The sequence below is a fragment of the Patagioenas fasciata genome, chromosome 7, assembly GCF_037038585.1.
Source record: "Patagioenas fasciata isolate bPatFas1 chromosome 7, bPatFas1.hap1, whole genome shotgun sequence".
Taxonomy (NCBI): Eukaryota; Metazoa; Chordata; class Aves; order Columbiformes; family Columbidae; genus Patagioenas; species Patagioenas fasciata.
The window spans coordinates 40,316,247-40,340,094 of NC_092526.1; the positions used below are offsets into that span (position 1 = coordinate 40,316,247).

Below are 23,848 nucleotides of genomic sequence, written 5' to 3' on the forward strand. Positions count from 1 at the left end.
ATCTTCACCAGCTCAGGTTGCTCAGAGCCCCGTCCAGCCTGGCCTGGGATGTCTCCAGGGATGGCTCATCCACCACCTCTCTGGGTACCTGGGCCAGGCTCTCACCACCCTCGGGGCCAACAATTTCTCCCCATGTCCAGCCTCAATCTCCCTCCTTCGGTTTAACCCCGACCCGTCCCGCTCCCGCACGGTGACGTTGGCCAGAAAGGGGCGGAGTCGCGGGCCGGAAGTGCGCCGAGGTGCACCGGAAGTCCCGCCCGCCGCGGCCTGTGTTTGCGCTGCGGGCAGAGAAAGGAGCGGACGCAGCGCCCGGCCCAGCCCAGCCTGCACCAACGGGCCGAGCCATGTCGGACCAGGTACGGCCGGGGGAACACGGTGGGACCGGCCCGGCGGGAGGAGCTGCCTGCGCACCCTCCGCGGCCAGCTCGGGCCCGGTGCGGAGCGGCCTGAGGGGAGCGGCCGGCCCGGCGGCGCGGGGATGTTCCCCCGGGGGTGTGTGTGCGGGCGGCGATCCGCGGCTCGGCCGATCTCTGCTCGCGGCGCTGGGAACACGGGTCCCCGGGGCCCGGGCTGTGCGGCGCAGCGGTGCTTTCGTCCCACTCGCCACGGCCCGCTGGGCCCGAGGATGCCCGTTCCCTGGCGCGGTCCCGGAATGCAGGAGGAGGGAAGCCCGGGCTCTCCCAGCCGAGCCGTGCTCACCTGCATTAAACACCCCGTCCCGCCTTCGCTCCTTGTACATCACCGTTTTCCTTTCGCTTGCGACTTCCCAACTTAAACGTTTCCTTGTGCCACAAGTTCCTGGCTCACTTGGCCTTGCAGCTGTTGCTTTAGGCGATGTGACCTGCAGGTGGGGAGTTAGAACAGCATTCCAGTTTTCATCTGTGCTCTGGTTTGCTTTGGTGGTTTTTTTTCATATTGCCCCCAACTTTGTCGTGACAATTCAACTTTGGAAAAATCATTGTCAGTACATACAACTGTTTCTTCCGGCGCTGTGACCTCAGGATCAGACAGGAAAAGTATCCAGAGAGAAGGCAAAGCTTAGTGTACAGTGCGTGTTGGGGAACAGCCTTGCCCTGCAGTGCCTGGGAACAGAAACTCCTGCTGGATGTGCTGTGGTCTGTCCTGCCCACCCCGGCCACCGAATGCACCGTGCGCTTCCCGTCTACTAAAACACCTGAAAGTGGCTGCTTAAAAAAACCAGGCAAATTCTGAACTAGATTTGTGTAGATTGATCTTCACGTGACCTGCTCAGTAGCTTTGTGAACCGAGGCGTGTTTTAACACAGCAGCTCCCATTAGGTAATTCCTTCTCTAGGCAAATTCTGCTAAAACGTACACGTGTTTGTGCTGTGAGGCTGCTTGGACTACATAAAATTCACTGCCTACAATAACCTTTTTTAGATACCTATCTTGAAGGTCTTTGAATAGGGACCCTATTGGGGTTTTTTTGTAATGGATACTCTAAACATTGTTGTACATTGTGTCAGGCATTTCTGGAGGGACTGTACAGCAAGAGGTAAACAGATGCTTAAGTAACAGTGTAACATATGGTAATGCTGGACTACAAATCTCATTCCTTTGTTGGTCAATCCTACAGGAATAATTGGATTACCCCAAATTGTGGATTGCTTACAGTGTCCTTTGGTTTTGGCCCTGGAATTGAGAGGACATAATTTGTTACCAGTTATAACTAAGATAAGAAGCATACTTGATTTAGTTACTTTATTTCCAATAGGAAATGAACTTTTATGATAACTAGAAATACTTACAAGAAGGGCAGTTTTCAAAACACCCATTGCTGCTTGGTGGGACTGAGACAGAAACAAAAGGAATAATTTTTCCCCTCACTTCAAGGGTCTTGGGCTGGTTTTGCTTCTACTAAATCTAGTGTTGGCGTTTTTATCTGTTTGAGTACGACTAATAAATAGTTTGCATTTTCCCACCCCTGTGACAAAGGTAAGAGTTTGTTTGCTGTGTTAGGAAGTGTGTCCTATTCTTTTAGTAATTTTGGAATTATCTAAAGTATGCTACGTATAGAGAGGCTTTTTTAGGCTTGGACATTGAAGTTTGAGCGCTTCAGAAAATTGGAGGAGGAAGCTTGGCAATACTGCCTTGCAATGTTTGTTTTGTGGTTTCATGAGTTGCGATAACAATTTGGTCCGAGAAACTTTAGGTCCTTTAGGGTCATGAGCTTGGTGTTGATATATGAATGTGAGACAGTACTGGGGGGCTCATTTTGTGCTGCTGAGAACTGTGGAATGGTGCTTTTGAAACTTCAGGTGTCTAATGAGGAGTTAGAACCTGGTGTGTGGTGGTAGGTGCTCCTGCTTGTGTGGCAATTTCCTGCGGTACCCCAAGCACCAGCCCTGCTCACAGTGTGCGGGAAAGTCTGGAGCCTTGCTTGCAGATTCGGGACTTTGGTAGTGATTACTTGTAATTTAGTAACTTTGCAATCTCCTCTCTTTCTTTGTTCTTCAGTGGTTTTTGTGTTGGCTTTACCATTTGGCCTTGAATGGCAGTATAGTTGACTGAAAAAATGCAGGGAGCTGTTTCGGACTTGCTGGATCTTGTTGTATTATGATTTCATTTTTTCTTTAAGCTTCGGTTATTGGCATTGTCAACCTTGATCTTATTTCTCCTTTCCTGAAATCACAGCTCTGTTTGCTCCTAGTTTGTGGGTGGGAGATTACTGGGGCTTTAAGCAGGCATCTTTATGGTACGATGTTTCATGACTCTGGTTTCCTCTGCTTTTTCTACTGCTGGCTGCTCCCCCTATTTGTTTTGGGTACTAGAGGCAAAGAAGGCAGGAATCAACCCTTCTGAGTCACTGCTTTCCACCCTGTTGGTCAGAGGTGCTGGTGTAGTAGCAATGCTGATTTGTCACACTGTACGCAGGGTGATTTGGTTTGGACGGGTAAGTAGGTGGATCTGTTACAGTGCACAGAACTGTATAAACTATGACAAATGTCTTTGCTCTGATTCTTATGTAATGTAAACCAAGGCAGTGACTGACCCAAAACCTCATGTGAGAGGACAGGATGTTCCTGTATCAGCAATAGCAACACAGGAGATAGTTTTGAAATTACAGACTTAAGATCTGCGGAGATCTGAACCTCTGTCTGATTCCTAGAGGTCAGTAATCCCACAGACGGACCATAAAAATGCTGTTTGTGCAAGTTATCAGGTGCTTGGTTTTACTTTCTCTTTTCAATCTGGAGTGGAAATTGGTGGTTTTTTATGGGACTTGCAAGTAGTCCCATGAGGTCAGAGCTCGGGGATGTTGGAAAGGGACAGCTTTGGGCAGCACGGTGGCTGTGGTCAGAGCTCGGGGATGTTAGAAAGGGACAGCTTTGGGCAGCGCAGTGGCTCTGGTCAGAGCTCGGGGATGTTGGAAAGGAACAGCTTTGGGCAGCACGGTGGCTGTGACAGCAGTGAAGGCTCCTTTCGCATGTCAGAAGTTGCTTGCTTGGAGACCTGAGGGTGTTTAGTTTCCCCTGAAAGCTTGGGATTAGTTCTTGGGTTTGAGCTTGAAGGATGACACATCAGTCCCAGCAGTCCAGGTTGTGCCCAGGTAGGGGTTTAAAAAAGTAGAATTAAAACCAGATGGAGTCTGTGGCTCATACTTTTTTGCCCTGACAGCACTGGAATGTGTCTGGCTCGAGGCAGCGAGTCAGGCTGATAGGGAGAAGGCTTCCTCTCTCTGTCCTCCAGACTCAGACCCTTACAGATAGGGAAGGTGTTGGCAGACTTTCCCCTTCTCCAAACTTTTAACAGGCTTGTCTGCCATTTTAATCTGAAGATAGAGACCTATCTGGATGAACTTAATCCAGAGGGTTAGTGTGTGGTTTTGGTGCTCAAGACCAACCCTACAAAGGATGTTTCTGTATACTTAACAAAAAGTCCCTTTAGCGCTGGGAAAATGTGTGTGATAGGCCCCTGAACATATTTTGCTTATTTTGTCTATGGTGTTAAGCAATAAAATATGAAAGGAATACTTGAAAGATGATCAGCAGGGTATCCTTGTTTCTAGTTGGGAAGGTTTCTTTCTCAAGCCCCATCTGGACCCGAGGCAGTGTCTGTGAAATCCCGCTGTGGAACACACCGAAACACCTGACCCGGAGTGTGTGGGGACAGGCGAGGGAGCGGGGTCACAGCAGCTCATCTCTCACTTGGCTTATCTATCTGCAGCTAACGTGAAAACTTCATGTTTTAGAACATAACACACCAGCCTTTTTGATGAGCTTCAGTGCTCAAGTTGTTGAATCAAACTTGTCTGTACAATTAATTCTCCTGGAAAGGTATTAAAACACCGTAGTTCTTAGAACTGCGGCTTTTAAGAACTTTTAAGACTTGTGATCTTAAAACAAATACGCTAGAAGGAAGCTGTTCCTTGATGGGTTGTTGGCAGAGAAAAGGTGACTGACCGTGCTTTTGAAAGGAGTGAATGCTGTTGGTGCAATAGACTGGGAAGTGTTTGCGTGATTCCCTCTCTCCAGGCTGGCAGGGTGTCACAAGTGCGTTCTGTTTACTCTGCTCACGATCTGCTTTTTGCTGTTAAATATCTAAACCTCTTGCTACGCTTCCGCTATTTCTTGTTTGCAGTCTGTTTGTTGACTAGAAGTTAGTGCTATAAAATCATACTTATCATTTTTGCATCTGTCATCTATTTCCAAACGATCCTTCCCTTGTTTCTTATGTTCTTCAGTGTTTCTCTTCTGCCATTAATTAAATTTTTCACATGCAACCAGCCAGCCTTTACCAATGCTATGTTGGTATCATTTTCACACAAGGAAAGGAAGAAATAAAGTACCTTGGATAGCTTGATTTCATATAATAAGGAGGATGGCAGCTGTTGTACTGTTCAGTGAAAAGAGTGTTGAACTGATCAGATTTTTAATTTATTATTTTTCAGGAAGCAAAGCCTTCAACTGAGGACTTAGGAGATAAGAAAGAAGGGGAATACATTAAACTCAAAGTCATTGGGCAGGTGAGTGTTTACATCATTACTCATTGACACTTGGTGGAGGTGTGAGCTTTTGTATTGTAGAAATGAACAAATGGAAGTTGATACTTCCAGTTTTTCAATGTGGATTCTCACCTGCCATTAACTACTTACCAATTGCCAGTAATGTGTTTAGTGGGGTGTTCTTTTTTAAAGCTTGAATAATTTATGACTCGGGATTTGGTCAGTGTGATCCCCATCTTGCAACTAGGGGACCTGATGCAGTGAGGGATTAATTTATCCCAAGACATGAACAAAATAGGTGGCAAATCTATACATTCAGGTCTCCAGAGTTCATGTAGTACACTCACCATGAGGTCAGATTCCTTGGGCAGGGATAGGAAGAGGATCCAGTAGGCTGGCACATTGATAGGTGTGAATGCTGGATTCGAAGTCTGAATTCAAGTTGTGTTGTAATGTGAATGTCGAACTTTCTAAAACAGAAGCTCTTATGTGCTGGGTGCCCTTTGCACAGACAACTTGACTTATTGTTGGTCGGAGTATTAGTACGATCACTGTGCTGTTCATGACTTAGAACAGGACTAACCCGAGCCTACTTCAACTGATAGGAAGGACCATAGAATAATGAGACCTAAGATTTCTCCGTGGGTCAGTGTTGTGTTGCCAAGTCTACCTGCATCCTAAATTCTAGATAATTAACTCTTAATTCAATGAGGTTTTTGAAGTGCGAGCTTTAACTTGTCTCTAGGAATCTTAGAGCAGAAGTTCCCTGCATATGTGTGTTTGTTCTGCGTCAGTACATCAGCTTGGTAAAGATGGAAGCACAGACTGAACCGTGTATGGGTTTTAGTACTTTTAGATCCCAAAGCTGCACAGGGAGCCTGAGGCTGTGCCATCTGCTTTACAACAGAGCGCACGATGAATTCAGTGGCTGATAAATCATCCTGGAGGTTCATGTTATAATGCACGGTGATAGTTGAACTGCATTCTGTGTTAGTTTTATATAAGTTTTTCTTAATGCAAGTTGTAAAATTAGCCTAGATAAAGTAAACAGTTAGGACAAAGAGAGTAACTTTTTTCTTTTCTGTTCTTAGGACAGCAGTGAAATTCACTTCAAGGTGAAAATGACAACACACCTCAAGAAACTCAAAGAATCATACTGTCAAAGACAGGTTTGTGAAACAGTGACACTTTAAAAAGAAAAACAAGCCAAGCACTGTAGCTTTACTTTTCTTGCTGTTCTTTCAAATACAGACAAGCTTCTGTGTAGTTCCCAGCAGGGCAGGTAGCGGACAGTACAAATAGAATGGATCTCCTCATTCCTTATGACAAGGGAAAGGATTTCTATTTAAGACAGTTGTGAACTTTGTAGTAAGTTTAGATTAGTGTTTGAAAATATATACTGGCTGCTCAGAAGACGTGGAGTTTATTTTATAAAATGCCCAGGCATGCATTTATAGTTACTGTAAAATCTTTAGTCTCTGAGCAATATTCCCTTAAAGCAGTAGAAAGCTGCAGCTCGGGGTGAGAGCAGCTTTGGGCGTTGTTACAGCCATTCATGTGGTCATCTATAATTTTAGGGCATAATAGCAGTGTTAGGAGAAATCCGCAGCATTAATTGTGTGTGTAGATAAATAGTAACTACTGTTCCAGAACAAAAATCCATCTTCATTTCCAGATTCTGTGGCAGATATTGTGGATTCACTGCTGCTATTTCCAGAAGCCCTGGCCTAGTTTATCCCCAGCTTTGGGGACAGATGCCTTGTGTGGCCTTTTCTTGAGGAACTGTGTTGGAGTTCACTTGAGGAGATATAATTATCAGAAATAATACTTTGGGTTATTTCTTAATACCTTGAGATAAGTTGAACTTGAGAATTGAAGTGTTCTTTTGTGGAGTGTTCTATTTTGCTGTCCTTCTGCAGTAAGAGGAAAGAAAATATCAAACACCAGATATGTTTGTAGCCAAATGCAAATGATTAAAATTGTGATTCATTTGAAAAAGTTGACGTTTTAAAATAAGATCTCAGAAATGATTCATTCAGCAGTCTTATTGACTGGTGGCAGTGCATGCGTGTGCAGTTACTTTTTTAAGGGAATAAATAATTGCTTGCATGAATACAGCTCTGTCTGTCTCGTGGACTGACTTCTGGAGAGCCTCTGATCTCCACCAGCAGTCAGTGTGGTTTTTGGTGTCCAGTAGCCTTTGCCTGGTAAAGGGACCATGATCATTTCTTCCGAGTTGGTTGGAGGGGTGGTCAGAAGGGTGTGAGGAGCCTTTCTCTCCTTTTTCTACCTAGTTATTTGCAAGCAATATTTGAGATCTAACTGATGTGCTAAACAGGTCATATTTCATTTGTGTTTGGCTCATAACTTGGAGAAGAAAAAGATGAGGCATTTGCCTTGTCTGAGGAGGTGAAGTATGATATTCTGCTGGAACACAGGCACGCTGTATGATAGACATACAGGAAGTTCATTTACCACTGGGATGCCCCTTTCTCCCTGTTGGAATGGGAATTTTTCCCCCCTCAACTCTGCTCTTGTCCCCAGCAAAGAGCTTTTGCAGAACCAATAACGGTAAAGGTTGCTATTCCTTCCTATGGCGATATGAGATTGGGAAAGCAAGGGGAGGAGTTCATGAAGTGAACATTGTGTTCCTCCTGCTGCCTTAGGATCTTCAATATGGCTGAGATGCAGTTCAGAAAAAGGTGGGACCTTCATGTGTCATGTTGTCTTGGAAGGGAGAGTGTAGTCAGTACTATATTTATACATTATAATGGCAAGAAAAAAAAGCTAAGGAAACTTCCAAGTTGTTGAGCCAGGACTCCAGTGAGACTCTGGAATAAACACACATTTCAGCACTATCCTGCTCCTTGAGTTGCTCCTTTGCCGTCCATCTGCTTGCAACAGAATAGCTGAGCTCCCTGTGTGACAGAAACTAACACTTTATTTTTGGACTTTCACGTGTTGTTTTTATTAAAAATGTTTCTCTTGCAAATCCGTACAAGTTTCAGTAAGTTTTTGTTGTTTGTTTGTTTGGTTTTTTTCTTGTACATCTGTTTCTTTTTTTAGGGTGTTCCAATGAATTCACTCAGGTTCCTCTTCGAGGGTCAGAGAATTACTGATAATCATACCCCCAAGGAGGTGAGTTTCTTTCGAGAGAAAGCACTACATAGTTCACTGGAGAAGCTAAATACCAGATTGGTTAGTTTCCCTGTTCTGCTAGACCGTTAACCAGAATGAAGGTCTTTCTTTAAATACAAGCAGCTTTTTGGACTATATTGGGTCAGCTATAGTCTGGCTGTATTTGCCTAACTAAACCTTTACTAAGACCAATGTGCAATTCAGGAAGAGCCCAACTGGACCTTCAGATGTGGTGTAGTCACTGCTTACCGGGGGAAAAACTCCCAGTTGTTAAGCTAGATGTGCAGTGTGACTTGAGGAAAAATATGTATTTAGCTGACATTTATTAGATGGAAGTGTAAATAAACAGAAACCAGGCTATTCCTGCTGGCCAGTGACTTCCACCAATTGTTATGACCAAGCAGGAAGAACCACTGTTAGAATCATGACCTTCTGAAAAATCAAATGAACTTGTGTACTGTGAAACTGGACTGCATTTTTTTCCTCTCTTTGGTGAATTATGATGGGCCAGAGGAACAGACTGTTGTATAATTGAGTAGGACCTGCTCTGAATTCAGCACACTATATTTATATCCATTATATGCTGTTTTTTCTCTGTTTTCACAGCTGGGGATGGAGGAGGAAGACGTGATTGAAGTTTATCAGGAACAGACGGGGGGTCACTCAACAGTTTAGATCCTTCAGTTTTTCTTCCCCCTTAATCCTTTTTTATTTTTAAATAATAGTTCTTTTGTAATGTGGTGTTCAACACTGAATTGAAACTGGCACCCCATCTCTGGGAGTTTATTTTCGAGCGTCCGCTATTTTGAATTCTCGTGCTCATTATACACTATCGTTTCTGTTCTCATTGTGCTGAACTTTTGTGATCCAGCTGCAGCCCTGCTCCCCTCTTCCCTCCTGCCCTCCCCATTAGAATTACCCGTGCACACACGCGTTGGTATGTTCGCGAGGCGCGTGCATCGCAGGCACGACGGCCCTAAGATCTGCCGGGCGGGCGAGTGTTCTTAATGACTTCCGCACCCGCCCTGAAGTTGTGATGTATGACTGTTTCACTCCTGGACTATAACTTCCCGCGTGAGATGGAGTTTTTCAGAGAACTAAACTGTGGAGAAATTATGTATCCGTAACTCAAAGCTATTTTTGCTTTAATTGCGCTGATGGCCCAATATGAAGAAGGTGACCAAGCTGGAAATGGAAGAGCTAGAACTGTTGTCATCTGTACCTTGCTCCAGAGGTGGCTTTGCTGAAGACATAAAATTGAAAACCCCAATTATTCTTAAATCTTGCCAGAAGAGCCCAGAAGCATTTTAACTTCGTATAGCAATTAGTCCATGCAGGTACCCATGCAAGAATGTTCACAGCAGACAACTGGCGTGTTACTTTGATGCTCTTGTTTGTACCTTTTGGCCTGGGACGTGGGTTTTGAATGGACATTGTCTGTACCAGCTTCATTTAAAATAAACCAGAAAAACAATTTTATAAACAACTTGCATTTTCTTTTCAAACGTTTGGAAATGAGCAAAACCATAAAGTTATAATTGGGCTGCGCTTTTCCACTAACTGTATGTTGAAGCCAGAAGAAACCAATTGTGCTCTGTAAATATACCTCATTAAAAAAATAATACTTTTTTCTACTTGCCCTGGTAAAATACTTGATCTGCTTGGTTTGCAGGTGACTATTTGCAACTATTAGCTGTTTCTTTTGGTAGACACTCACAGCTTTACTACATGCACAAAAGTTAACCTGGAAATGCGAAGATGGTTTATAATGTCACTGTTTCACTGTTAAATAATCTCTGTGGTGGATGACATGGCAATGTCGTGAGAGTTCATCAGGCCTCATGAAGGGGATCTGGCTGGCTCGTGTTCCAGCGAGCTGCAGGTTCCCAGTGTGAGAACCTGTTCTGGGGGTGAAAGCTGAGGGGGGTTATGGGCAGAGTGGTGTGGAGAGGAGGTTGCTGCAGGTAAACACACTTCAGCTTTGCAGGGAAATAGGACTCGTTTGGCTTGGTTTGGTAAGTCAAGTTCACTGTGAATGCCAGCTGCATTTAAAGACACGTTTTAGTGCTGCATACTTGGGAGAAATCGCACATCTGGAATGATTAGTTTTTTATGGCACTTGCTGTAAAGCTAGAAACACATTTTCTTTCATGCTCGTGCTTTGTGTCCTGTTTCTGATTTAGTCATGCTTTTGTACGCATAGTTGCACTAAGTGGTTTTTTAAAGATTAAAAGTTTTGTTTAAAAAATGGCAGAATATGGGGTTTTCTTGAAGTGTTCTATGTAATTCAGTTCTTAGGGGGGAGCGGGATTACCATGGTGATGTAAACAACATGGCTTCTCTGCCCTTCCCTCCGATTGCTTTTTTAGATGACTAAGTGCATCTGCTTCACAATACCAGAAATAAGCAACCTTATGATTATAATCAGATCATCTTCTAATTTAAAATTGTATCATTCTCCTGTTAGTGGACAAATAATCCCATGATCCCTTTTCTGCAAACCAGCAACAGAGGCTCCAGGGGTGGTTTACTGGGGTCGCTCTGGAAGCTGAAAGCGGAGCCGAGAACCGAATGCAGATCCCCTGGGGTTGATGCTGGTACTCCAGGTGCTGCACCAACTTGCTTTCGCTTCTTGCTGTTCACTTTTCTGAACCTGTTACGTGCTCATTTATATCAGCTTTTGAGTTGAAATGTTGCCTTTAGTTCTGAGGCTACAGAGGAGGGGTTTCCTGCATAATGCAGCCTCAGGAGGATGAAACTCGAGATGATTTCTCGCTGTTGCATAACCTTGTCCTAAGAGCCGTCTCTTTATAGAGCAGACATGGTACTGGTGGCAAAACCAATTTGACCTCTTTCTCAGACTTGTTGAGCTTCAAAGAGCCTTGGCAGAGCTGCTGGTCTAAAGTGATGTCTGTGCTGTTAGAGCCTGATGGAGCAGTAAGAACAGGAAAACTCATTTGGAGTAGAATTTCTAAACCTTTTATAGTTTTGAAGCATGTGACTGGAATCCAGATTGGCCTTCATATGTTGAAGAAAAACAGAGAAAGTGATTATTTTTATTTCCTCCTGCAATTTTTTCTGTCTCTGTTTACATGCTTATCCATATATTAGAATGGAGTGGAGCTGTTGATGGCTTCTTTTAAGTGTTTAAAAAGAAAAGTGGTGGTGGGAGAATGAAACCATCTTCACTGAGTCAGTTATGCAGTGAGAGGTGGAAGGTAACGTTTGCTTCTAACTGTTTAATTAGTATATTTAATATTCACTACAGTGGATGTAAAAGCTGTAGCGATTGGTGCTCTGCAAAACTAGGAGTCTCAACAGATTTTCTTAAAGCTGTGATGTTTGAAGGATTTGTGTATTCTCATAAATATGTCTACACAATCATCAGTTTGACTAAATGAGATTTTCTGAAGTTAAATGTGTAAATGCTGTCAGGATTTGACTTCAGTTAGGATGCCAGATAATGCTAAGACTTGAAGTCTGCCACAAGTTTTGACTAACCATGTATTGTTTTACACAAAATCACAGCATCCCAGAATGTCGGGTTGAAAGGGACCTGGAAAGCTCATCCAGTGCAATCCCCCCATGGAGCAGGAACACCCAGCTGAGGTTCCACAGGAAGGTGTCCAGGCGGGTTTGAATGTCTGCAGAGAAGGAGACTCCACAACCTCCCTGGGCAGCCTGGGCCAGGCTCTGACACCCTCACCAGGAACAAGTTTCTTCTCAAATTTAAGTGGAACCTCCTGTGTTCCAGTTTGCACTCATTGCTGTTTGTCCTATCACTGGTTGTCACTGAGAAGAGCCTGGCTCCATCCTCCTGACACTCCCCCTTTCCATATTGATCCCCATGAATGGGTCACCCCTCAGTCTCCTCTTCTCCAGCTCCAGAGCCCCAGCTCCCTCAGCCTTTCCTCACACGGGAGATGCTCCACTCCCTTCAGCATCTTGGTGGCTGCGCTGGACTCTCTCCAGCAGTTCCCTGTCCTTCTGGAACTGAGGGGCCACAACTGGACACAATATTCCAGGTGTGGTCTCCCCAGGGCAGAGTAGAGGGGCAGGAGAACCTCTCTGACCTACTGACCACCCCCTTCTAATCCACCCCAGGTACCATTGGCCTTCCTGGCCACAAGGGCCCAGTGCTGGCTCATGGTCACCCTGCTGTCCCCAGGATCCCCAGGTCCCTTTCCCCTACACTGCCCTCTAATGGGTCATTCCCCAACTTATACTGGAACCTGGGATTGTTCCTACCTCCTCTACACTTTTAGCAGCACTACAGCTCTATACTAGTTACCAGCTTTTCCTACTTTAAATTGGAAATTACTTTTAAGAATACAACACTAAAATATCTGTGCTGACCTGCACGCCTTCTGTACGCACTTTTGAATTATTGCTGTTCAGGTAAATTTTCTTAAATGAGAATATCAGCTTCTGAGGCACCATACAGAGAACTGTAGGAATTGTGCAAGTTGGAAGTAGTGTAAACTGGTTTTGGTTTGGTAACCAGTACTTACTGTATATTTGATTAATTGAAGTTCTGCCTCAATTCAGAGACTGCAAAAATTGCTTTCTCCACTGGAACTGCAATACGAATTGAATCTACAAGTGTTCCACTTTCTTATGTTAGATAATATCACAGAAGCAGAAACTAAGATAAACATGATTTACAAAGAAGAAACGTTCCTATCTTGATCTAGTCTCTCTCATCTTATTGTTGAGTCTGAAATCTTAAACAGTAGCACACTTACTGCAGTTTACCAGTTTGGAGGGTTCCTCTTTGAGTCAGCACTGAGGTCTTTGTACCTTCTGTAAAATGACAGTTCTGTTGTTTTCTCTCTTAATGCAAAATGGACCGAAGAATCCGTGTTCTGGCACCTCAAGGGGTCTGTTTGGCTTCATTTCTCTTGGCTGATGAAACACGGGTGCTTTCACTTGCTAGCAGCAGGGTGTATGGGAAAATAGGTTAGTGACAGTGGCACCCATCCCAAAAAATGCTGTTCTGCTTCTGAATCAGGTTGGAACCTTGGATTCCGTAGTGCAAATGGACATTAGACGCTCTAAACCAGCTAAAGAGTGCAGGTAAGATGTGAGTTGCTGCTGGAATTTGGGGAAACATTGCAAGGCTGGTTAAATAGCAGAACAACTGCATTGTGGCTTGGAGTTGGAACTGAAGGCAGCTCAACTCCCGAGGAACCGATGCTGCTCTGCAATGTGAACTACACCCACAGAACTCCCGACTACAAAGGGTTTTTGTATAGGCTGGGTCTAGGTGTAAAGTTTTATTATTATGATTACAGAGGAAAAAATAACTTCACTTTGAGATAAATAACTACATACCTGATTAAAAACTGTGCTTGTGTTTTGGCTTCCTCTGGAGCTGGTCTAGCATCTCCCTCTGCCTCCATTTGCTCCTCGTGCCTCATCTTCTCCCGGTTTCTTCGTTCCTATTCCAGGCGTTCTGCCATCTGCCTCGGCTGCTGGCATTCCTCCTCTAACCACACGGCTCCTTCTCGCTGTCTGTGTTTTTCAGCCTCTTAGATCACCAACAACTATTAGTTGCTCACATACTTCCTGTTTAGGAAATGCAGGGTTTTTAATCAATTACAAATAGAAAGAAAATACATTTATAATACTGACATTGCAAGCATTTAATATTGTCTCAAACACAGGTTTGTGTTACATTGCAATTGGATTATTTTTTTTAAATGTGCTTGGCATTTAGGTTTTCAAGCCTTCCTCTGCAACTATTTGTTAGAATTAGAGTGTGTTATTTTTTCCTCAAATGTGTAGCTACTGGGACTTGGGCTTTCAGAGAAGATGTGTAATGAGAACATCAAGAAATGAGCAGGTGTGTGAAAAGCATGGCTGCTGTTACTGCCAGCATCCTGCACAGTTGTGTCACAGCTTGGCTGTGGAATTTCTCCAGGCTGCAGAGACTGTGTAAGAGGGGACTGTTGTTCCCATGTTGGTTTATCAGAGGGGGAGCAGCTGAGGGACTGCAAGTTTTGGGACGTGATGTCACAAGGTACACATAGGCCAAGTCTATGTGTATCAGAAATGGTCCATCCCGATGAGTTACCTGCAGCTGATGCCAGCGTCAGCCTTTCTGGTGACCTGCTCCTCCAGCTGCCTTTTCTGGAACTGCAGAAGCTTTCTGTGATAAATCCTCCTGCTGCTGCCAAATACCTTCTTGTGCTGCTTTCTCTAATTGCGACTTCTTTGCTGCCTCCTCCTCCTGTTGCCTCCACTCTTCTAGTTGCTGTTTCTGTTAAAACATAAATTATTATTAATTGCTATAGCAACCTTGGGTTTGTGGAACATTCTTGCCAGAAGAAGAGCGAGTTCCAGCCCGAGGAGCTAAGCAGATTGCCAAAGTGAAGGGGAGAGAAATGAGAATAAAGAGAGAACAGGTGTTGGTTGGTGATACTTCACATAGATCTAATTGGTTCTGCAAATTAGTATTTTAAAAAACCCACCTGTCTCCTTTGTACTGTCTGTAAGGAGGTGAAAACCTGAACTCTATAATTTTTGCATGTCTGATTTTGATTGGAACGTGGGGACTGTGGAATTTATAGGTACGTGGTTTTCATGAGACAAATATGTGGAGACAAGGGCCAGAGGAGAGCAGAGGAACAGCAGGAAAGTTCAGAGAACAAGAGCTGGAACAAAGAACACAAACCCAGGACAAGAACCCAGGCTATGCAACGAGCAAGGAGGCAATGGAGAGCCCTGGCTGGGCTTTAGATGTCACCGGAACACTGGTCACGACGGCCTATTTTGCAGAAGGATTCATGCGGAGAGTAAGGAGCGTGAAAGTAAGTCAAGTGGACTCATGAGGAGAAGGAATACACTTCTTATTTTGGGAACGGGAAGTTAAGGGCAACAAAACTAGATGTCTTCTGCTTCACTGAGTGCTGATTAAGACAACTTCCAAAATAACTTGGGGTTCTCAGTCAAGCAATCTGACTTGAGTGCCTATTTGCTTTTCTTGAAATAAAGTTAAGCAGGGCATGGCACTAATCTCGAAAAATGCTTCATAAATCAGATTCGTCCTTTTGTTTCAGCCGATTAAAAGATGCTACTTGTACAAACCTGGTTCTTACAGGTGCTAGTGACGGTGGGATTGCCTCCCAAGTGGTGGCATTTCTAGGTAGACTGCAGGTCTCCAAAATCACCCGGGGAGGTCGCTGGTCCCCCAGTAAATACCAATCTTAATGCCAAAAGTACAGCATGGAAGCAAAGCTCGGTTGGTGTGAGAATGTGTTGGTCTGTGCATGCAGAATATTTCAAAAGGTGAACAGAAATATGATCATTATATTACATTAGAGAGCCGATAGGTTTTCCCAGGGCTTTGCCTTATGTGTTTGTGGTTTGTTGTTGTGGGTTTGTTTGGGGTTTTGTTGTTTTGTTTCCATAAACCTACATTAGCAGATGTAAAGACCCTAAGTGCTCTTTCCGCATTTTTTTATAGTATCAAATACTTGTATCATTAAGGAATAACTTACATTGCTATGTGATGTCTTTATAACACGCTGAGGTTTTCGTCAGGGAAAATGCTCAGTATTAGTTTTGGTGCTGTATGGAAAGTGTGGAATATCATGTATAATCTTCATTAACTCGCCGTATAGACAGGTACAATTGGTTGAAAAACTGAATTTAGTGACTGATTCACTGTCAATACTGATTTTTTCATTTATGACTTGGAAAATTGTTATTATAGGACAGACTCAGAATTCAGAGCAAGGATAAATGGATGATGATAGTGTTTTTTAGATATTAAATTAGTAGACATACACACAATACTAAACTTTGAAAAAGTCTAATATGCTGCCAAAAGACAGGACTTTATGTGCATATTTCAGATGAAAAGGACTGCAAAGTTATCCTCTAGTTTGGAATTTGGTTGGGGGTACTGGATCTGTTTGCTGGCTCCTTCACACTCGTATGTCTTATTAGTCTTCTATTCTGTTAGAAGATGCTCTGTTTAATGTATTTATATATGTGTGTGCGTGTGTGTTATTCACACTGTAGCATTGATGGGTTTGGATGTATACTGACAAAAACCAAAGCAAAGACTACTGTTGTTCCATCTCACAATTGCATTCAAATGTTCCCTTCTCAAAGGAGAACTTTATCCTCACTCTCCACAGCTCCTCTGTGCTCCTGTTGTTCCTTTTCCAGATCTGCCTTCGCTTTTTCCATTTGTTCTGCTGCTCTTTCTTTATCCGTTTCTGTTCTTGTTCCTCCCTCCTCTCCACTTGTAGCTGCTGCTGTTCTGCCTTCTCTGCCCTTTTTGCTGTGCAGATTTATCATCTTGCCATTTTCCAGGAGGAATCTGAACAGGAATATAATTAATACTGCACTGAAAGTTGACATCCTTTGAATGATGATTTATCTGTTATTAACTGAGGTTTAAAACGCTTGAAAGAGAGGTGTTACGTACTTAGCAAATTAGATTTGACTTATGTGGGACTCTTCCTGTCACAGTGCCTGTTTTCTCTAGACGATAAACATTTTAGTGTTTTTTTCTTCCAGTAGGTACTCACCTGTGTGATATCTCATTACTCTTACACTAATTTCTGAGTGTTCAGTGTCACAAAATGTTGCTACTTTCAGCTGTATTCTCCGAACCTCTGCCAAATTCATATTTTCCTCTGTATTTTTTCTAAATGTTTTGAAGTTGTAGTACGTGAGGGAGGAGGCACGGGGCTTTCATCCAGTCCCAGAGGAATGGACACTTTAGGAAACAGGTGAAGTGTAAAAAACCTAAGGTCTGGTAGCTGACTTGTCAGCCAGGGGGTCCCTCTGGTGAAATGGGCAGGCTGTAAAAACTCTGTTTCTCCAGCACTAAACTGGGGCTGAGGAAAGTATTTCCTGAAGCAGCATGGATTTAAGATGCCACTCCAAGTGTACCTGACCAGCCTTTTTAGCTTTGTCCGTGTCAGGGTGTGTCTCCAGTCACACTGGGGCAGGTGAGCAGGTGTGAGCGAAGCCTTCTCAGTGTAGCGCCCTGAGGGGCAAAGCAGAGTGTGAAGGGGCGGCCATGTTTGACAGGCCTCCCGAGGAACCTCCATGGGTGACAGGACAGCCTTGTGTCTGCTGGAGGAGGCTGCTGGGTTGGGAGAAACGGGACAGCTCAACTGTCCCTGCAAGGGCCTGCGTGCTGGGGTTGGGCATGCTGGGGCTCTGGGCCAGGCTGTGGTGAGGGCTCCCTGCTGTGCCATGGTGCCAGGAGCCACTCCTGTCCTGCTTCTCCTCAAGTTAACCTGCCAGAAACCCTCCCGGGGTCAGAGCTTCATCTCCTGCCTGTGTGGATGATACTCAGGTAAATAAAAACCCAAAGCCTGTGGCTAATGAAGAGCCATGAAGATGCTGAAGGGAGTGGAGCATCTCCCGTGTGAGGAAAGGCTGAGGGAGCTGGGGCTCTGGAGCTGGAGAAGAGGAGACTGAGGGGGGACTCATTCATGGGGATCAATATGGAAAGGGGCAGTGTCAGGAGGATGGAGCCAGGCTCTTCTTGGTGACAACCAGTGACAGGACAAGGGGCAATGGGTTCAAACTGGAACACAGGAGGTTCCAGTGAAAGATGAGAAGAAACTTCTTCCTGGTGAGGGTGGCAGAGCCTGGCCCAGGCTGCCCAGGGAGGTTGTGGAGTCTCCTTCTCTGCAGACATTCAAACCCGCCTGGACACCTTCCTGTGGAACCTCAGCTGGGTGTTCCTGCTCCATGGGGGGATTGCACTGGATGAGCTTTCCAGGTCCCTTCCAACCCCTGACACTCTGAGATTCTGTGATAAATCAGTGCGGATGAGCTGAGCTTGGCTGCACCTGTGCTGGGGACACAACACACAGCAGTGAGTGGAGGGGCAGCGAGGGGCTGTACCCCGGGGCGGGGGAACCAGCCGGGGACAGGACCCTGTGTCATGCCCGGGAGGGTCCCTGGCGCTGCCCCTGCCCCTCTTGTGCTGCCCTGGCTGGGGGCAGCAGCGCTGAGGCTGCAGCTCCAGTGGGGACACCCGGCCGGCGCCATCTTGTGTGTGGGGCCCTTCGCGCTGCCAGGCAAGGACATGCCCACCAAGTCTTTTTTTTTCTTTATCCCTCCTCATTTTTACATCTCCGTTGCACAGGAGTTGGCATGAGTCTCTTTCGGTTTTTCTGGAAAAAAACACGAAGCTTTCTGAATGTGATGTGGCCAAATCACTGTGGCAGAAGCACATTGTTAATGTGCTTTTTGGATGCTGTGGAGATTGTTCAGTCAGAGCTAGAGATAAATCTGTTCTTTCTGTTAATGTGTTTATTTTTGGATTTATGTGGTATTTTGTGATGGGGAAAGCATCAGAACAAATAATAAATAGGATGGCGGTGTTTTGTTCCCATCTAAATCTCATTCTAGGTAAGAGAATTTTTCTCTGTTACAACTTGGTGACTCTTTTGTTCTTGGTCTTTCTGCCTCTACTCTGTTTCCTGTTCCACCTGAGTTAATCCAACACACCAAGAATCTGATTTCAGCCCTTCATTATTACGGTCAAAAAGGTGCATCACCAGGACTGTAGCTCCCCCATCCAAGGAGAAAAGTGTCACAGTGTATGTGCTTATGATATATGGTGATAAGGGATATCAATTGATCTCCTGGCAAACAGCTGAAATTGTTCACATTTGTAAGGTACCTCACAAGAGCTGCCAGTAAGAGAATATTCGTATCTCTTCAGGATTTGCACACTGGGACTTCACCACAACTGCTGCAGCCCGCTGGTGTACGAGCACCCCAAATGAAAGGTAATTCTGTGTTGACAGTCTAAAAATTCTGCACAAAGACCTGTCTGAAGCATGAAGACAACTCTTTGTCCTCACCGATGGTGAATAGCTGAGGAAAGGTAAAGGAAACTGTTTTCCTCTACAAATTGCAGTTTAGGATTTATGGCAAATGCTAAACGCAGTGTCTACTGATTGTGTAAAGAAGTGCTGTTTGCTCTATGTGTGCTGTTGGGTTCTGTTATCTGTTGTTGATAAACTGTTCCTACAGTTCCTTTTCATACCAGAGTGGCTGTTTGCTGTGACCTGGGACCCTCCTGTTCCACTTTATCCTCCTGAGAGCAGCTGTGGGACCAGTGAGGGAAAAAGGTGGCATCTCAGAACACACTTTGAGCCAGACCTTGTCTCTGCTACTCCAGCTGTGTGTTTTCAGGGCTGCTGGCCTACGGAGGGTTATAAGGAGGAGTGGCGTTCTACCGTTAATCGCTACTGTCTGTACTTGTATGTACATATGTGTCACTTAGCAGTTGGCTAGAATTTCATTGTTTTGCCACCTTAACTTTACCCAGATAGTAGGAAGCAGAAGGAATCTGTACCACAAGCCAGACAGCACTTGCTGCCTTGCATTCGGTGTCTGAACCATGATTGAAGCCAGGCTGTAACATAAATATACAGTCAAAGACATTCCAGGAGAAGGGACAGGAAGTTTTGCTGCCATAGCACTGGCCATAGCGAAGCTGCTGCCAACTGCTTGTTTATCCTGCCCTGTGTTTGTTGGGACATTTTTTCTTCTCCTCACACTGCTTTTCAGAGTTACTTGGTTTTACTCCAGATGTCTCCTTCTGCATTTCGTGATGACTGGAAGATCTCAAAATCCTTGATCTAGGTTCAGGTTCTACATCCTGTATTTAGAAAACTGGGAGATGGGAGAGAGCAACAGTAAAATTAACCATCGAAATTTAGAATCAATGCCAGTTTAAAAAAAGGCAGGCTCGAGAAGGTGTAGAAAAACCTCATGGTTTGGTTTTACTCCTGGCTTAACCTCTCACCATATTTTGCACATGTAAGCCCTGAAATTCCTCAGAATGATTTGTCAGCACTCTATAATGAACAGGTGATGTAATTGCCGTGGCCCAGGTAGCTGCTGCTCTCCTTGGAGATCACTTGTCTCCTCATTACCGAGGAGAGCAAGTCCCATTCTCTCTTGTGCTGCAATGAAGATCCAAAGACTCATTTCCAGATGCCTTGCATATTTAATACTGGTGAATATTTTAATAATTACAGTTTCAGTTTTGTAATACTTATCATCCAAAGATCCTAAAGTATTTTAGAAACTCATAGTCTGATTTCTTTTAATTTTAGGAATTATGTGAATCCATAGCTTCCCATGACTTTAGCAGCAGCAGCAAGTGCTCAGTTTTTCTGAAGATCAAGCTACAAATAACAATACTTCACATTTTAATGAATAAGTTCTGTGAAGTCCTGTTTGGAATGTTTTTCCTAAGAGGTGCATTTGTAAATCAATAGCATAATTTAAAGAAAAATTAAAGGCTTTACTTTGTTCTTGTCTTAGGGAATGTTGGTCTGGAGCAGGCGGTTGACTCTGAGAAGTGGGACCTGAATGTAAGGATTTCATTTTGACCTATAAATTGATTCTGCTTTGAGGTCATTTGGTATAAGATCCACTGAGGATCCTCTCCTTGGGCACCTACTGTAAATTAGTGCTGAGAGACCTTTCCAGGCCTATATAGAGTTGTAGAGAACAATCTGTGTAAGTATGCGTTTTTTTCCCCATGTTTCCAGAATCCCTGGTACTTAGCACCACATCACTGTGCAGATGAGTCATAAACCTGGCTTAACTGTCTGTTTAAGGCTAGTTTATAGTTGCCTTGTATCATCTAAGTAGCACAAAAGCAGCAGAACTCAACTATCTGTTGAAGTTTTCACCGGTTTCACCACACAGCTCTTTTCTGGTACACATTTTCTGTAGAACTCGTTAGTTTTCCCCTAGAGTCTGTCTAGACTGGACTCTGTGGTTATGTGTTCAACTCGAACGAATTGACTTACTTACACTTGAGCAGTACACTTCTTGTGGCTTTTATTTCTCAGTCCTAGTTTCAAGAGGCCTCATCCAAGTGCCCTAAAAAGCACTTGAGATGCTGTAACAGTGGAATGTTTTAATTGGCGAACTCTGTATAACTAGGAGGCAATGACTGTCCTTTCCTGCTATGAATATGGGCCTAGGAGGCATCTGTTGTTGGGGAAGGCTTGCTGAGAAATTCCACTCTGATGCTTCACCATGTTAGACGACGCAATAGACAATACTGTAATGGAGATGCCTGACTGAAATAGAAACAGAGGAAGTGGAAACCTAGGCTGACTCTTGTTTTCAGAAGGGAAAGTCAAAATTTAAAAGCCTGCTGTTTCTGTAGAAACCTACATCTCTTTAGTGAAGTTTGTATGGTCAGAGCAGGTTTCCTTTTCCATAACACTGCATTCAGGTTTTCTGGTTGTTTGGATCTGTAAAAGTGAAGATCAGCCCTTGGTGAAGCTGGGCCAGGCTCAGATTTGTTCCTCACTGAACATCTGTGCTGCAGCTGTGGTTCAGTGCTGTTGGTCTCCGTAAATAAGTAGCCAAACCGTAGGATGAAAGGGCAGTTTTAATCCTAAATCTGGTGTTGGAAAAGAAAAGCGGTGATTGGGTTTAACTCCCTCACCCCCAAAAGAAATTTGGAACTTGATGTTGTAGTCTCTTCTGACTTGAGTTCTGGATTTCAGATTCTCCTATCGAATGTATTCTTTCTCAAAGGATAAGGTGGTATAAAGAATGAATTTGATATGTCTTAATAAGGATTAAATAAGAACTAGTGGTTGCATGCTCAAATTAGTTGGGAATTGAGGGACAAAACCAAACAGAACCACAAACAAACAAAAACCCAAACAAAATAACTCTCCAAACTTAGGTTTAAGGTTAATGACTTTCTAGAGACAGAAGTAACAATAGTAGGGCTTGGGGGTGATTTCCTGGTAGTATTTGAGAATTGAAGTCTTGAGGTTCAGATATGCTACCGAATCTTTGAACCAGGATTGAGCCTTCCGATTACAAGATGGATAAAAGGTCTCCTGAAAACTCATGTCATGCATCAATACTTAAGGGATTGGTTTTTAAATTGAAATAAAAGTTTGCAGGTGACCTTTGAGACTAAAGTTGCTTGAACAATATTGTGGTGCCATCAATTATCGGGCTTCAACTGTCGGGTAAATTAATAATAACAAAAAGGCAAGGGGGTCTGTAAAGAACAATTTATCTCCACCAGAAGGCCTCAAAGACAGTTTTCTTGCTGGCATCAGCTGAAAGTACAAGAGATTAAACTGTAGAAGTAATTATTTAGTAGTAAAAGACTCTTTCTGATATATATTTAAGGACAGTGCTTGGGGAAACACCTACTGAAAGAGTGAACCTGAGGCCTGCAGAGGAAGGAGCAGGATTTTCCCGGAAGAAAAGGGGTTGTTGGGCGCTTTCCTCTGCAGAGCCAAACTGTGCTGTGGGATGTGGAGGCACCAGCAGAGAGAGCCCTTGCTCCGAGGATGGGTGAAAAGCCATCTGGATGGTACAATTTGCTGTCAGGGCACAATGCTCAAGAGTGGTGCTGGAAAAGCTCACCTAAATTTTTAAGCAGATAAAAGAGCTCCTGCGGAGAAGGATCTTTCCTTCCTAATGCCTTCCCTGCCCCCCCAACACCCGGACAAAGTTGCACAAGGATCACCTAAGAGTTAAAGGCTTAAATCTTCTGCTTTTCTTCTTTTCTGTGATGGATAGCCTTTAATGATTACATAGATCATGTGCAGAGCTTGTCTCAGAAGCGTTTATAGAGAGGCAACAATCTCATATGCTGTTGACTGGCGAAAGGCTGAGGGAGGCGTGAATTCCTGCTCAATATGTAGCTGTGAGTCTGGGATGTGAGGTCAGATGTTGGTGGGGATCACATTCAAAGGAACAGCATAAACTGCTGTTCCCGAACTCGTTGGTTGCTGTTGAGCCTGAGAACATTGTCAGCGCTGTTGGAAATGGTGCGTTCTTAGTGCGGGGAGCTGTGGTCTTTTGGGAGCTCCCTTCGAGAGCGGGCACTGCTGGGATGCTGAGCGCAAGGCCCAGGGAGGAGCACGCCGTTCCTAGCTGGGCTGTTACCCAGCACCATTTGCAAAGCTGAAATGGGTCTATTGACTTTTGTCGGGGTGTGTCGTGTGTAGTTGTTCGGCAGCTTCTTGGCCCATGAGCAAAATCTCACAGGACTTCAGAGCTTGAACAAATCTCAACAGAAGACTTGACAGAAGCTGCAGCTTCTCACCTTGTTGCTTGCTGGAAACTTCCTGAATTCTTGATGTTATGTGTCTCTTACTTTGCCAAATCTTTCGAGTGTGGGGGTAATGGAATCTGAAACCAGGCAAGTTTTGCATGGCACTGAATTTCATCACAAATCACATCTTGCACTTTTCATTTCTTGCCTGGGGGAGAAAAACTCCCGTATCTTTCTGTCTCCAGAAAGGAGGCAACGCCTGCATAGTTCTCTCATGCTGGCTGATTATATTGACTTAATTGTAATTGAGGAAGGAGTCAGATATCAGGTTGTGTGAGATGCTGGCGTGTAGAGCCCTGTACAGCATAAGGCCAGCCCTGATGAGACAGCAAGAAGGAGGCAGTGATGGCAGCCTGGAAAATCAGAGTTTTGCTGACACATCTTTCAGTTGTCACTAGAAGTTGAAGTGCAGATGGAAGAGCAAGGAAACTGCCTTTTGCCAAGGTGAGTTCCTTCTTTGAACAGCAAACACTGACTTCAGGGGATCTACTTCAAGTATCTAGAATCAGCAGTATATGCTAAGAAAGTCCAAAGCCATATGAGGTAGGCTATGTAATAAAAATATCAAAATGGAGAGACGTCTTTAAACATGAATCTGTTTTTTCCAATGGCAACCACAACACAAAAAATGGAAACTTC

At 44.2% G+C, this 23,848-nt stretch overlaps 1 protein-coding gene and 1 long non-coding RNA gene across 4 annotated transcripts in view; both read left to right on the forward strand.

Moving 5' to 3' along the window:
• The first annotated feature begins 220 nt into the window (after positions 1–220).
• Positions 221–9,589, forward strand: SUMO1 (small ubiquitin like modifier 1). Its single transcript, XM_065841356.2, has 5 exons — positions 221–356; positions 4,912–4,986; positions 6,057–6,134; positions 8,032–8,103; positions 8,710–9,589. The coding sequence occupies exons 1-5, from the start codon at positions 345–347 to the stop codon at positions 8,776–8,778; spliced, it is 306 nt and encodes a 101-aa protein (XP_065697428.1). The 5' UTR covers positions 221–344; the 3' UTR covers positions 8,779–9,589.
• Positions 9,590–14,508: 4,919 nt separating this feature from the next.
• The window catches only part of LOC139828469 (uncharacterized), a 49,525-nt gene continuing 40,185 nt past the window's right edge, over positions 14,509–23,848 (forward strand). For 2 of the 3 annotated variants that reach the window (XR_011740138.1, XR_011740141.1), the window contains exon 1: positions 22,836–23,653. This is a non-coding gene — a long non-coding RNA (uncharacterized lncRNA). Of the gene's footprint in view, positions 14,916–18,808; positions 18,876–22,835; positions 23,654–23,848 lie in introns of those variants that run through there. The other variant, XR_011740139.1, reaches the window with a different exon arrangement.